The sequence below is a fragment of the Rhopalosiphum maidis genome, chromosome 3 (genome assembly GCF_003676215.2).
Source record: "Rhopalosiphum maidis isolate BTI-1 chromosome 3, ASM367621v3, whole genome shotgun sequence".
Lineage (NCBI taxonomy): Eukaryota > Metazoa > Arthropoda > Insecta > Hemiptera > Aphididae > Rhopalosiphum > Rhopalosiphum maidis.
This window is the reverse complement of record NC_040879.1, coordinates 64,205,789-64,223,107: the sequence shown is the minus strand read 5'-3', so window position 1 is coordinate 64,223,107 and position 17,319 is coordinate 64,205,789. Positions and strand designations below refer to the sequence as shown.

Below are 17,319 nucleotides of genomic sequence, written 5' to 3'. Positions count from 1 at the left end.
TTATTGAAAAAAAAGTGATCAAAACTTGTTGGTTACCCTGGTTAGGAACATAGAAGAAAGAGTATACTTATTTTATGACTTTATGAGCTTTAAATAATGAATAAGTAATTTTTTTTTACAAGATTATAGTTGGTATTGTTGGTAATGAATAGATTAGTTTAAAATGAATGTCCATATTACTGTATCAATATTAAGTTATTTCAATTAAACAATTCTGGCTAATGTCAACGAGAAATAAATTGAAAAATTACATTTTTAATTTCCTATTACGTTTTCATCTATAATAATTTTAATTTATTTATTATAAATAAACGTAGCTCGGATTTGACATTTTGACTGTAAATAATTCGTTTTTTATGAAATAAATCTTAACTTAAACCGTTAAATTCGTTAATACTGCCGGGCATTGATTATAACTCGGGTCTTCCTCGCCGGAGATAATGGCGCGAGACGGTGAGTATTGTGATGGTTATAATAATAATATAATCGCATGGGTACAATAAAAAATAATATTATAAAATCAAGATTCGTGATAGTTGACCGTTAAGCCGCCCGTCCGTCGGCGCTAGTGGCCGACGAAACCAGTCCGACGGTAGTCGACGGCGGCGGGAGTAGGTAACCGTCTTGCGGACTACAACACACATAACACATAATAATAGTAATAATACTATCAGTCTGCAGGTAATAATATTATTATCGCGGCCTATCACCCATTATAATAACCACGGCGGTCGTGTTGTAATTCCATTTACATCCAAACGTCCGAGCGCCGCACACATTCGCACACACTCGCTGCGCCGTACCGGTTGGTCGATCACCGTGCCGAGATCCGCAGGTCACACGTAATATATCGTTGGCGATTATTGCGCAAAACCGTTGGATTCCACCGTCGGTCTGCCCGTCAGCCTTTACGCATCGATCCGTCCGCAACGATCGATATTTACTATAGATCGTTCTAACCTGACCTGTATCGCAGTATATTCATACCGTCGTCGTCGTACCTGCGCTGCGGGGCCGTTCGTCGTATCCTGCAGGACCCGATACCGACAAAATCTATCGATCATGGAAGTGGACGAACACGGACCAGTCGTGAAAATGGGTTCCGGGTACGAGTTGCGGTTCGAGGACGACTCCGATTTCGAAGAGTCGTACCAGGAGCGCGCCAAGAACGACTTGGGCGAGACGCCGGAGCGCCGGGCCGAAGCTCTCGAGCAACTGCGGAGACTTATCAGAGGTAACGCGTTCACGATTCTCGTTGGTTTCTTTTTTTTTTTTTTTGATTCTTGGACACTCCGAAGACGAGTGACACATGATGATTTTTGCCGATCGTATATTATAACGCGGGTATGTTGCATAGTATATATAATAGGTATATAAACGGTTCCGTGATCCGTTTTCATTATTTATGACGCAGGACACCCTGTGAACGATAGGATTAAAATAATACTAATAATTGATTCCTCCATAAAGAGCTTTTTCCCTTTAATCCTATTAAAATAAATTGACGTTCTCGCGGGAGAAGAGCGACCTTATGCTACCGTAAAAAGTTATATGCGATTCGACTTAATATACATATCTATTCGATAAACCTTAATAGAGTTAAAAAGTTAGTAAATTAAATACCCATAATAAGGTATAATACAATTTACATTATATGGACCTTTGGATATTTTCCATAGGATATGTAAAACATTTTTTTTTAAACACTTTAATAATAACTCCATACTAAATACAAGTACGTTATAATATAATAAAATATTAGTGTTTAGGTATATTTCACATATTCCAGATGTATGATATTAATATTATTCATGAACTTTTGATCTATTTATTTTTCCAAATTTAGTACAATACAAAGTGTATGTATATAAAAAAATTAGGTACTTATAATTTTTTTCTACCCATTATTGAAATGTATTTAAATGAATGGAATTTTTATTGGTATTATAAGTGCATGTATGGTATGCGCATAAGCATATTATATCAATAAAGAAAAATAAATAATTTGTTTTCATTCAGTCTATTTCCTAGTCGACTTAATGTAAATAAATGATGTAAGTATTATAATTTTAAATATGAAAATCAGAGGATAGATAGGTAAATTAACTGCGACTGCATGTGGGACTTAATAATCTTTAATAATTACCGTACAGACTAGTTATTTGAACTGAATTAATAATTACTATTATAATATTCATTATTCATTCATAGTTTCGACGAAATCATTTCGAGTTATAATTCAGCGATTTGTATCTATGAGTATATTATAAATGTCATGAAATGTATATTCTAGAGAAACTTTTACGAGTAATAATAATGCTACCACCGTGAATGATTGTGTAAATTATTCAATACAAAAAGAGGAATGTTATAAATAATTTAGCGTGCGTACTTTTAGCAGTTATAGATATATTAACACCTTTTCCATTATACATGTAAAACGGTTACAACATTGTTTTCCTTTTGAATTTATACTTGAGAGTTTTTGATTATATTTTAAAAGCGGTGTATTGAATAATAGAATTAAAAGTAATAATAATTATGCTCTTTGTCGAGCGAATTTACATTTTACCATTATCCTAAGAACATTCTAAGAACAAAACTACATACCTACGTCGTTTAAACGTGACTTACATACGACAAAGTGAACTTAGTATTCCAAACTACAAATGTCATTCCCGTGTAGTATGTAGCATAACTTTTGTCATCGTATTCAATTTTACCCTTCAAATTCGGTGCTTGAGCTATTCTCGAGCCATTACGTGTTTGCTTTAAAATAAACAAAAATTTCAATTTAAACCAGAATAAATATTGTTTTGACATAACTGTCAGATTAAAAGGCGATTAATTTAATCATCGTCGACGTTATAACCGGTGTCGCAGTCGTTTTTCCGCGAACTATGTACCTAGATACTCATTTGATCATATTATACACCATACAGACTGTTGTAGGTTAAACCTAATCTGTGGAAGGCATCACAGTTATTAATGCTCAATACAAAATTAATATGATATAAATGCATATCCGCGCATTGTCCCACATTCCCACGATGCTCAGTACATTTATAATTGTGACGGAGTAATAATTGCGTTCCCTGAGCTAGAATCTATGCGAAAACCGCCATGTCCACGAACGCGATCACGTAAGGGCTCCACATTTCTGTGTCGAGCCCGCCAAACGTCGAAATCGCAGACAAACCATCCGATCATCAATCTGATATTTAAATCGCACATAGTTTATTATTATATTGTGTTCGTTGCCTTTGTATAATATTTACGTTTGATTTAAAATGTACAAATTATGAACTATAATCATCTAGATACCGATTTAAAGCCTAGATGTATTATAACAAAAATGTATAATGATTATTTTTATTGTAATTTTAAAATAACTAATTATTATGAAACGTAATATTATTGCGTTATCGTTTTTGTATTGAAAGTGAAATACGCAAAATTATGGATACAATTACTAACACAATGCGAAGGTTAATAAATAATCCAATTATTAATAAGCCGAGTACAGGCGGTCAGATTGGCTGTTAATAAATATTTTATCGACACATAATATAACATATATAGGTGATCTATGATACGATAATTATGTACCGAGAATGCAAAATAGATGAATAATAATCTAAATAATTCATAATATAATGTGTCGTCGACCTCGTTCAGAAATGGCAAAGTTTAATGGCTAAACCATGCATTATATAATGTAGTATACATTATTGTTTTGATCATCAAATATAGAAGGGTACCTACCTACAACCTAATTAATTATTATTTTACCGGTGTGTAGAAAACAACGCGAAGAATTTTAATTGAAAAAAAAAAACGATGTAGAACCTATAATTCAACAAATTTGTTTTAAGGTATAGAAAAGTGTAATAAATATAAACCATAGCGAATATTAGTGCATTGTTGGCTGTATGTTTGAGTTAAACAAAATCAGCTACAATAATATTATATACTATGGAAAATAATAAAAAGCTGAAGAAAAATAATAAATGGTGATGAAAATCAATTGTTTCCGATTGAAAGAAATCATATTATAACGTGTAAATAATAGCGTATGTATTGTTATAAAATAGTGCGTAATTTATGCCCAATAAATCACGGACATGAAATATACCACCACGTTGTATGCACTTAAGTTGTCTATAGTCATAAATCGATGACTTTTAATTGAGAATTTCTACCGATATATATATTATAAATGCTGTATTCAACGTTTAATTATTAATTAATTAATATCAAAACATAAAAATAATTTTTTTATTTTTAACAAAAAACGTCTATTTAAATGTTCATTTAATTTATATTTTACTCCAACTTTTTTCATGTATAAACTGCTGCAACATACATAAGGCTAAATAAACTATCGATTATTTTCATATAAATATAATAAAGATTAGAATTTTTTTATTATCAAATAATTACAAGTACACTACATTTAGGTACTTCTTATTAAATAATATTTTGTCCGTGTAAAATATAATAAAATTATTATAATAATTATGTGGGTGAATAAATTGTACACAATTAATAATAGAAAAAATATGTTAATACTTTCTGAAAATATAATCGTAAATCGATAGGTATAGTTTTATTTTTATATTTAAATATTATTATTTTATAGGTATCTATTAACTATTTTATATTTTGATGGACTATTTTAATTCAATTTAAAAAATAAATGAATAGCTACCTCATAAATAGCAATATATGTGTACCTATATTTTAGTATACGTTTTTATTTACCTCACGTGCTCAAATATCACGATGCTCAAACAAATAAGTAACTATAAATATACATTTCAATAAACTATTATTAAATATTTGAGCAGTTTATTTATTAAATTATAATACACTTATTAAAAAAAACATGTTCATAATATTTTTATGTTCCATTAATTAAAAAAGTTCAACTTGGATAATAAGTAATAACTAATAAGTGGAAAAAATAGTATAATAGGAAAATGTTTAATGAATTAATTTTTTTTTAAAATATCAAAATGTTTATAATATATTATAATATATTTTATGCACAACGTAAAAGTAAATTCGAAAATAAAACAAAATTATTAAACTGATACACATCGTTTTGCTTTTTCATTTTGATCAAGAATTTATATTATGTTATAACTCTTGCATTTGTTTCCTTATCTATTCCTGTAAACATTTACACACTGTGATCACATTACGAATATCTAAAAACCAATGGTATTAAACTTCGAGAATGAGGTTGGATCGAGGAGTTTAGATATACACAATGTTTATACTCGGGAAATTCAAAACATACTGCATCTGATACCATTTAAAACAATCTTCCAAACGTAATCTGATCATGACAGTTTGCTCACGTCGGATATGTGTGTAAAATACATTGAACAATTATTACTTTGAATCTGGATAATAATATTCTGATAATGGAGGGTTGAAAATATATACAACTATGAATGTATGATGTACCTACCTATATTAAGTTGTGTCTGGCTATGTTAAATATCACTTGTTAAATGGAATACGTAAACAGTATCATTGCAGGCCTAATAATTAAAATTTGAATAATAATAATAAACATAAAACAATGTGTAATTTGCATAATTTGTGTTTTAATATCCATCTGATATTTTCATAGAATTAAAAAGTAAATACCTACAGTGAAATATCCTGTTTTTTTTTTTTTGAGCCGAATGTAAACATATCGATACGTTAATTTTCTTACAAAAATAAGATACTGTTTTCTTTCACCGTCAATTTAATTTTTACCACAAAAAAAAAATTAATTTCCATTTTCCTCCAATTATTAAAATAGTTAACCGGCATCAGTGTTGTAGCAGTGTTTTGTATGGTATTATATTGGAAGAGTAAAGTTAAAATCACTAAAGCGTTTTATCGGCTGCCAATATTACATTATGTGAATGTATAATAATAAAATAATTATTTATTTGTTTAGCATATTATAATTTTGCTTTAAACAAATACCTATTCATTTGTTGTGGAAATTTCCTATCATTATAAAAATATAACTATCGGTAATATAAATAATATAATTTATATATAATTTAAATTAAATATGGTTTAAAAATATATTTATTATGTTCTTAGTTCCTTGTTAGTGGAAAATAGTTAAGGTCTATATTTTCATTTTTTTTTAGGTAAATGAGGTAAATGGTTTCTCATTATTTGAAGAAAATAACCATAATTGTTGCCGATAAATCATATCTTATTTCGTAGACTTGTAAAAAAAAAAATAGTTTCCACTTACTCATTACTCAAGTTGAATAATAATAATAACGTATTCTAATATAATATAGGTGCACAACCTTACAATAAATAAGTATCATATTAATTGATTGATTGTTGTGTTTTATATGCGTCAACCTAGTATCTAAACATACATTTTTAAATACAAGTAAAATAATATTTACGGAATCAATCTGATCAAAATATTAAAGTTATATAGTTTTTTTTATAAGATGACGTAGGTTATACAGTGAAAATAAATTTCACAATTATTAAAACTATTAATAAGGCTATGGTCATTTAAAAAAAACACAATACATGTGTTATTGAAGTAAATTAATTTTATAATTTTTTTCATGCAAATCTAAATCTGTAACTAATTAAAAAACTGTAATCAGTGTAATCTGTAAATTATTTGATTTTAAAAATAAAAAAAAAAATACCAAAATTAAATTTTGTTTCAAAAATAAAAATAAAAATATATAATATTTTTCAGTTGCATCTTGTATGATAACATTTTTTGTTATCAAATATTCTTAAACGATGTGTACAAATATATTTTAGATACCATACATGTCATATTATAATATTATTATTTCTTATTGCGAAATGATCCAGAAAATATAGGTATAATTAATATATTCTTGCTTTAAAATGTTAAAGGAAATTATAATTTGATATGAATGTTAAAATTATTAAATCATTATATTTTATCCAGGATATAAATACTATGAAAACATAGCAATTATTAATTTTCTACAGTTATTAAACATTTCGATAAAATTCAAAATTTGAAACCAGACCAAAATCTGTGATATAATTTTGAATAAGAGTTACTGTAATATTTTACAATGGTTTATTCCATATGCGATGTCGGAAATAGTTTACAAATCCAATTAATTTTTACATAGTTTCGATCAAATTGTTTATGATAAAAACACATTAGTTTATAACAATTTCGGTACCTATTGATATAATCGAATTGATTAGAGATAGTATATTTGCGTAAGCGATAATAAACATTTGCAGTAACTACAAATGTGAGAAATCATTGAAACAGTAGCATGTAACATGTATGACATTAATAGGTCATTGCGATAAAAAAAAAAGAGAGAGAGAGAGAGAGAGAGAAAAATGTACTTACGCGTATCAGAGTCGACGTTCCACCTCGTCTCGTCGGGGATCTGAAACGAAATGTACACACTACTCATATATAGTATATAATATACGTCAAGTTGATTCTTCTAAAACAGAACACATATTTTCCCAGTAAATTTTGTGTTTCAATAAAAAAAAAAAAAAAAAAAAAAAAAAAAAAAAAAAAAAATGTTGTATAAATACAATTTGAAGTACTTTTACCCAACATTATCCGAATACATTTTTGCGAAAATATATATAGTTGTGTATAGAGGTTTTTAATTCGCGCCACCGTATCTTTTAATTTCGTATTCTGAAGCGAAATATTTTAATGAAAAGTCGAGAAATTAAGTACTAAATATTATGGCAATAGTTGTTTTTATTTTTAAAAACGTATATCTAAGACGGCGGCGCAACAGCGGCATTGTAGGCATTGTAGGTACCTACGTGAAGTAGCGGTTACTCGGCAATACGCAATTTGTTGTGTCACACATTTTCGTACAAATGATAAACCGACTTAAACGCTTATAAAATAAATATTTTAGTGTACTCAATTCTACACACGTCGAAACGGTCATAGACATACCCGTCGTGTGTGCGGATCTAATTAGATTGCAAAACGCGCTGTACGGGGCAACCGCATGTGCTACTATACGTGTGAGAACATTATTTTTTTCGTCCCGAAAATACAAAAAACCGACGTAATTCAATATAATATAATACACACATCGCACGTCATTATTATCATAATATCATTATAATGGCGCGTTGTATATACTCCATCTATTATAATATATTATATATATTATTATTATTAGGATACATTAAGAGGACGTTATGCCCGCGTGTGTTTTTCGTTCAGCAGAACACATTTTGCGATGTTAAGTTCAATATTTGAGTAAATTTACCTATTATCAAATTTACAGGCGAGAATATCGTTGTCTAGGGTGTCTCGTAGGCGTTCGTTGATATCATAATTTTTAAACGAGTTATGGTTATGTAAAATATTAAAACTTTAAAACGCTCGTAACTCGCTTAAAAATTGAAATACCAATAAAGTCCCATAGACAACATTATTACCTTTAAGTTTGGTCTATTAGGTAAATTGACTCTAATGTTAAAGCCAACATCACAAAACGCGTTGTGCCGAACGGAAATGTATAACGTCCTCTCAACGATTTTAGTATTGCGGCCGGCCATCACGCCGCCGCGCGACACCGCCGTAGTGTAGATGATTAACAATATTATTATATTTCATACGTCGATGCCCGTGCGCCTAATAATACGATTAATATCAAAAATACACGGGTACGGCGTATTACTATTACTATTATTATTATTGTTGTTGTTATAGGCATAATCCGCGCGTGTAATCCTAACCTATACCTGTATTCAACGCACTTCACATTTCGGGGAAGAAAATAAAAGTCGCCTGCGCGCACACCCATGCCGCGCGAGCCGTAACAGCAGTGTGTATTGGGTCAAGGCGATCGTGTGTTTGTGTCGGGGCAAATGTGTGGCGACGATATCGTATATTCGCGCGTTACGCAACGTTCGCGCGTCGTGTATTATATTATTATCGTTCGTAACGCGTACCGCGGGCCGCGCCGCCACCGGCCCGAACCAGTTTAAATTATTGTAGTCGTCCCGAGTGTTACGCAGTCCGCGTAAAAACGATGTCGTCGAGACGAGTGCGCCGACTAACCCATTGCAAATCGCGTTACCGCAGACTCGCGGCCTGTTGATTATCGCGCCGCGACCAGAGGGTTTTTGTACCGAACGAGTGGCGATGGGTGGCGATACGGCGGCGTACGTTATCGTGTTCGAGAGTAAAAATTAATAATATAAGTACTTACGTCGCATGACACGCGAATAATATTATGCGTTTTAGAGGGAAAAAATTGAATTCGTCGGTGCACATGATATTATGCACAACCGTATATACCGTCACGTGAATCCATAATATTATATTAATGCGTTTCGTGTTATAACTTATGTATGTACACGGGCTTAAACGAGTCAATTTTTTTTTTTTTTTTATATTATTCTTCTGCTTTTCCATATAGTCCGTGTAGGATCTTCGCTACTTCAACTACATCTCTTCACCTATCTCTGTATTCGCCGTCTTCTACGTACTCTTTCTTTGTGAGATTTCAGTAAGAAATTTTGCTTTTACAAATTGAGTTTAAAAATAAATGTGTCAACTATTCATTTAACGCTTTTTTTTTATATCTTATCTATCGACTTAACTCGGTTTGGTTAACTTTGGCATTATCTTTTTTTTTTTCAATAGGAAAAATATAAATTTTAGCCGATTCACCGTCATCGTCATCATCTTTTTCATTTCTTGATTAAATCCCAGTTCTATATCGGAAGTTTATGACCTTAAAAACATTAAAAAATGACCTAAAAAAAAAAATACGCAAATATGACATAAAAATGTCAAAAAAAAATGGCTTAAAAAGTAATTAACGCCAAAAATGCATTTTCCAAAATAAAAATTAGTTGTTCAGATTCACATGCTAATGAAACACACTTATGGTCAGGAGAGCATCGTCTAAAAAGTAAAAAAAAAATGCACAATGCATCAACTCAAGAGTCCTGCTTATTAAGTATTATTTAGGCTTTTAAATTTTTCGGGTATTTCTAATGACCGAATATTATGTTTATCATAGTGGACTGCATATGTTGCAATGGTAAGATACCGACAGTCGTCATATACGAAATTTCTACATAACTACATAGTAACGTAGCTCTTGTTCTGGGTAATGGAGAAGGGGACATGTTTCAAAATACAACAAAAAAAAATACGATTTTTGTTTTTCGGGGATGGCCTAATTTATAATAATATCATTATTTCCAACCACACCTATGTTTTACGTAGGTGTATATTACACTCACTCATTGAAACCAAATGCAGACTACGTCTTGATCTTAAGAGGATATCAACACAGTTTTTATTTTTTCTATCAAACACACGCACAACATAGATAAAACACATAGGGACACGTAAAATTGTATTTTTGTTGATTTTTGAGTTTTCTTAAAGTAAAATTAAATATTTGGAAAATTAGAGAAGATAATATATTTGAGGGTTTAATATAATATAGATTTTATATGTCATTATTATATGACTTTATACTTAACTTTAAGAATAAATAATAAAAATTGTACATTTAAATATATGTTGTATTGTTTGAAGACAATATTTAAACAAATAGATATGTTATACTACCAACAATATTAATATAAAAAATGATATCTCGTGTGAATGCGTTTTGTTTATGTTGGGTGTGGGCCACAGGGAGAAAACAAACAGTGCGTTGAAATTCTCTTAAAAAGTATTGATAATACATCCTTTTTTTATTTGCGGATAACGGTTTCCTTACCGACATCCGCTACATTTTGAAATCACATCGCCCGGATCTTGATTCGATTATCACTGTCCGTTCAAAACTCAAGTTTAGAACGTTGTGGATGAATTTTATTTTTTTAATAAAAAAAATTGTGATGAGTACCTAACGAATTATATGTATTCGATGTTACAATCAAACCCCAATGACGTACGTACAAAAAAAAAAAATAAAATAACGCCTATCCCTCTATTTTGACGCATTTCTTGTTAACAAACACGTACGTGATATGATGACACATCTCAGATTCACACGAGTGCAATTATTATCAGATACTTCCATTATTTCTCCATACATAAAAAAAAACTGAAATAGCGTGGAATTCTCGGAATGGTCGTCGGAGATACGATATTATCATATCGAACTTGGTTCAATAAGTGTATAGCACTATACGCATACAGAGTGATTTACCAAACACGCTCTTTTTTTTTTTAATAAAACATATTTTATTCAAATTATGATTTTTTTTAAACGTTTAAATAGGTATGCCATGTTTCAAAATTATATAATATGATCGAAATATGCCCTGATGTGGCGTTACAAATTTATTTATTTTTTTTTAGAGAGAAAACCATCTTTTTAATGTATACATTGTCAAGAAGCATATGATTATTTTAAATACTTTAATGTGATGGTTACTTATTTAAATTAAAACTTGAACAAGATGTTTATGCGTTATTATATTTTTGTATGTACCATCTAAGGATAATTGGTCCATGATAATAAAATTTGAAATTTGTGAGACATAAGGATATTATAAATACTATATTAATAGTAATTATCACATCAGTTTTATATTTTATGTAAAACAATAAGGCTTTATCCTTAGTAGTAATTACAAAAACCAGAATTTAATACAACTTAAAAAATAAAAAATCGGGGTAATCTTCATTGATTATCCACCCTGTATATACCAGCTGAGTCAATTTTCCGTATCATGTCCTTTCAACAAAGGACGAGTTTCCGGCGCCCTCGTCATGGACTTTGCAGACGTAAAAGTCGTATAATATATACATAAGTACTCGTGCCCACGTGGTGTATTATAATATGGTATTGCATGAATATTATAGACTATAATAATGCATAACGAGAAAAGTTGTTTTTTTAAAGACGAAGCACGCCTCAGAGGTGATTCTTGAATGATAATTACCATACACATTTGACATAAAAGGGAGTGCTATTTAAAGCACTCGTTCTGTGACGAACGGTGTCGATTATTATTAATTGGTATACAACAATTAGATTTTAATTAAAATATTATAACCATTGCGATGTTCCAAAGCGAAAACGTCGTAGCGTGTTATAGAGAAATATTATGCACACTATTCTCTAAAAAAGGTTTCTGGTCTATTAATTGCATACCGTTTAACCTGAACAATTGTAAATTGTGTAGCTAAAATTGTTTATATTATTTTGTTCATCTATAATGAGTACCGGTGACGCGATATTATGCAACAGTGGGTCGTTAAATATAGTATAAATCTACTGCCGACACAATTAATAAATATTTGCGTTAACAAATAAATTGTCTACGCAATTTTCGGTTTATGAATTTTTTTAGTCGGATATTCTATATTTCACCCAATCGTGGTCAACGCAATTTAAACGAATCATACAATATGATGCACAAACCTCACTTGTTTGATAAAGTTATGTAGATTATAATTTAAATTTTAGAATAGAAAATTACATAATATTATCAAAGATGAAAAAATACATTTTCGTAAGCCTACGGATCTATTAATATAAAATGAGATGCATAATAAAATAAATACAAAGAGGGTCTATGAAACTATATTGATTGATAAGTTATAAGAGTATGCACACATTATGTTCATGTAACTTCACATGAACAGTGAACAATATACATATTTTTATGACGGGTTACATCGTCAGTTAATGATATAGTTTCATTTAAATATTTTAACATATTTTTTTTTTACCGTTGTTTTTAATCGTTTGAATATTGTACCCCAAAATTGAGTTAAGTGATTCATAAACACAAATCAGTTATAAATATTTAGTACAGAATTACTATTAATATTAATGAGATTTAGGCCACTGAGGTCTTTATTGAAATTACTTCATAATCATTTTTTTTTTTTTATGAAATATTCAAAGAATATAAAACTTTCTGGAAGATAAGTTAAATAAAAATATGATAATACACTTGTTATTTATTACTTTCTCTGAAGATAAAATGTATAATTCCATATCATCATGGTTTGAAGACTAAAACATTTCTTGCTTGTCTAAGCAAAACTTTGCCCGTAATAAAAATTATGTAGTATATTATTATATTGTAAACATTTACAGCACACGCTTATTATAATATAATATGAGTAATGATTATGTCGACTTGATGAAAAAAAAAAATAGATTACAATAATTTATAATATTATATCTGCACTATATATAGGTAGGTAAATCATGTTTTATTAATTAAGCAAATATTTCTTGATTAAAATAAAATGTATTTAAGCAAAGTTCATAATACACACACAGGTAGACTATCCACATACATAATAATAATTTAACATGTCATAAACATTGTTATACATAATGATTAATTTGATAACAGATACTGTATAATTTTAAAACAATATTTTATAGAAAAGCGATAAGTTGGTACATCTATTTTAATACATTTACATGTTGTAGATATTTACCATGTACCTTCAACAAAAATCTTTTTTAAACTTAAATCATTAGAAAGCCGAAAAGGATAAGCTTTATACTACCACCAATATAGTATATTTGTAATAAAATAAACATATATTATTTTAATGGATAGTTTTATGTATATATTGTCCAGTGAGTAATGAATATAATTTTAATCCATCAATAATCTTACTAAATGTAATACATATAATATCGAGTATGCGAATATTTAGTGATTAAATATAATACACAATTCACATAATTCATACATCATTGTGTTGAATTTGTATCTGAATGATGATTTTGGATAAAATATTTATTATAATGTATTTATGTTGCGAAATTAAAAAATTAAACTTAGTTCCTACATGGTTACATTAAAATAAAACTCGAATCTCCTTAGAACTTGACAATGAAAAATAGGGATGTATTTTCAAGCTTTTTTATAAATATTAAGAATTATTTGTAAAAGGTATATATGTTATTAGTTTCTATGTATTCCATCGTTTATATTAAAACTAATTTCAGTATTTTTATCTTCTAAACGAATGAAAGCGTTTTTCTCTAAGCCAGTTAAAAGTATTTTGCACCCTTCTCATACGTATTACAAATTTATAACTATTTAAAAATTTACATTGTTTAATGATTTATATTAATATTTTGATTAAATTTCTTATGATCAGAGTTATAAAAATTGTCTCACCCAAATATCTATAAAAATTTAATTCTCAAAATTTAATTTAAAGTTAAACATATTACTAATTAATTTTATGAGGTGTTAAAGATTAGGAATCAAATAAATAAAAATAACCTATAGATTATAGTGAATTCGCATACTTTTTAAAGTTTTTATAACTAGATTATGTCTATCTATATTTTATTGAAACTACATTACAATTTTATTTGACAACTACTCAGTTTCCGCGTACATTAGTCTAATTACAACATTAATACATACATAATACACGATTTGTGCTTATTTGTCATACAAACTGAATGTGCAATGCAAAAACTTCACGGAGTTATGTAAGTTTTATTTATGTACTATAATACCACTAATTCTGAATGATCACGATAGTATAATTTAATGTAAACCGTACAATTTTTTTATATTTTTTAAACTCCGAACGTTTTATACACTCGTTGAACAGTTTTTCTTAAACTTAGCGATGAACTATAGTTTTTAAAAATTGGTTAAAATTTACCTTACGAAAATCCATAAAGAGAAAACAGTCAATAAATCAGATACTTCTATTGTAATTTTTGGCAAAGAATCTGTAGAGTCGTGGTAAAAAGTTCAATGCTATGTGCAATGTCAGATTGAACCAGGATTTACAGAAATTATGGTTTCTAAAATACGTTTACGAGAATGATTTAAGGTTAAGGTCAATACCAAGTAACTATTCAAGATTCAAATAATCTATCCTTCATAATTCGAAATACCTATAATCAAACATGTTTGTATTATTGAGCCATGATAATTAATAATTATGAATACAGCGTTAAAAATTTAACTATATTTAAAAAAAAATGGTTATTAAATCATAATTGTATATTATAGGTACTTATATTTAAAATTGTTTACAATATTAATTGAAATTTTTAATTACTATTTTTGCGTATACCAGCTGAGTTGATATGTGTAAATATTGAATTTTTAAAAAAAAAAAAAAAACATTTTTACATTTTTAAATTAATATATTACACAATAAATATTATTATAATATGAAATGGTTAGTTTTAAAATTTTTCTTAAAAATAAAAGTTGTGTTATTGATATATTTTATATTGATTTCTCGGAAAATGTGGTATAATTGTAAATTTATAATTTATTTAAGCACTAAAATAAGTTTACTTTGAACTAATTGATGTCTTCAATTAAATATAAAGCTGGATTATACGAGTAACTAAATTAACTACTATTAAAAGTTTAGAAAGTGTGTATATAAAGTATTTACACCGACTATTTTTTTTAAAAATATTTTGACATAAAGTTTATTACGGTTATAATTTCAATAAAAATAATTTATATAGATATAAATACTATTTTTTTTTTTTTTTTTTACAGAGAATAGAATAATATGGATTATTGCCAAATATATTTCGTAAAGCCAGTCTATAAAGTATAGTTTAAAAGTTTATCAGCAGAATTTATTTTCCGAGTTTATTTTTATGCAATTGGAAATATTCAAAATTATAAACTAATAAATAGAATCAATTATAAGACAACAGGTGATACCCTAATATACAGCCATATCTATGAAGTTAATGTGCAGCGCTATATATTAGATATTCAAAATAATATTTGTGACGGCTAATGGTCATAAATAAAAAATAGTGTTGTACGATTTATCCTACTATTTAGTTAATAATTTATTTTTATAATAAAAAAAATGTATTTAATTGTGTGCACATTACGTGTATTAAAAAAATATTAACAACAAACAAATGATTGTATTATTCAGATTTTAATACAACATTATTATACTATCCACTACACACATTGCAAAATTAATACCAATCACGTCAAAAGAAAGTTATTTAATATTAAATCTTTAGTCAAATTCAGTGGAATGTTCTACGTGGATGTAATTAGCTTTGAAACTTTAAATTAAACTTTGGTACATTGATCCCTCACTCGTAAACAATATGGCATTTTGAATATTTACCAGAATATATCGCACTCATTTTACTGTCTTAATATATCGTTCTTTTATTTTATTTATAACAAAACGTGCGAAATATAATAAAATATATCGTTAAATGTATTACATTCTTATTTATTTTAATGAATATTGTTTGTACCTCAAAATATCACCTAACACTTAATTAATTCAATACCTATGTCACTATAGTCATTTGAAAATTTTGATCAGACTTGGTATAATTAAATATTTTCCGTATAAATTGTCACCTTTGATCGTAAATGCTTATTTTCGCTTACATTAAGCGCATTATCGAAAATTTGTCTTCTATTTCTAATTATAATATTCATAATACCACGACTATATTGCGTACTCTATTTATTATGTCTAAAGTATAAATTACACTAATATCACCGTCAACACATGATCATCTGTATTATTAAAATAAAATGATACTCGTTTACAGAAACAGAACAATATTAATTAGTATTTATAATGATTGATAAAGTATATTTATACGTGTAAATATATATATATATATGTGTATTGATGGTAAATGCAATATTACAATAATTATAATAATTATTATAAAACGATATCCCATATTGTATAGGTGATTTTTAATTAATGCACCTATCTAACACTGATTGCGTTTACCGATTCGTACGCATACATATCCCATACAAACATTTAAAATTATAATTTACTAAAAAGCACAGCGGAATAATGTCATAAGCTGTAGAACTTAAAGTGATCAAATTTAATATTTTAGTAACTTTAATAATTGCAGCAAATCCTTCATCAAATCAATATCTACTTATAACGTTGAGTAAAAATGTTTTTGTCACAATATTTTAAGTAAATTATTATATTAATCAATAAATTATACGTGATTTCATCGTTCTCTCGTATTTAATATAATATTAATATATTTAACATTTCATAGTTGCATAATGTTATTTTCTGGTGTAAAATTTGATATAAAACATAATGAGTATTTAAGGTTCAGTAATTGTTTTAGAAGAAGTATGACACGAAAAGATACGCCCTTCAAGTTCTATTAAATCAAGTAACATTAAATAAGTCAAAAACCTTTTACGGGAAGGTTAAACTGTGGCAAGTGTTTTAGAATTTATATAACTTGTATAATTACGTTATTTAGTTCATTTTTTTTTTTTTTTTTGAAAGGTTTGAAAAGTTTCTTAAGAGAC

General features: G+C 28.1%; 1 protein-coding gene across 1 annotated transcript in view; it reads left to right on the top strand.

Moving 5' to 3' along the window:
• The first annotated feature begins 703 nt into the window (after positions 1-703).
• LOC113556271 (alpha-tocopherol transfer protein-like) overlaps positions 704-17,319 on the top strand; it is a 30,754-nt gene continuing 14,138 nt past the window's right edge. The window contains exon 1 of the mRNA XM_026961121.2: positions 704-1,234. Within this exon, the coding sequence (XP_026816922.1) occupies positions 1,063-1,234 (172 nt within the window). The 5' untranslated portion in view covers positions 704-1,062. The remainder of the gene's footprint in view (positions 1,235-17,319) is intronic.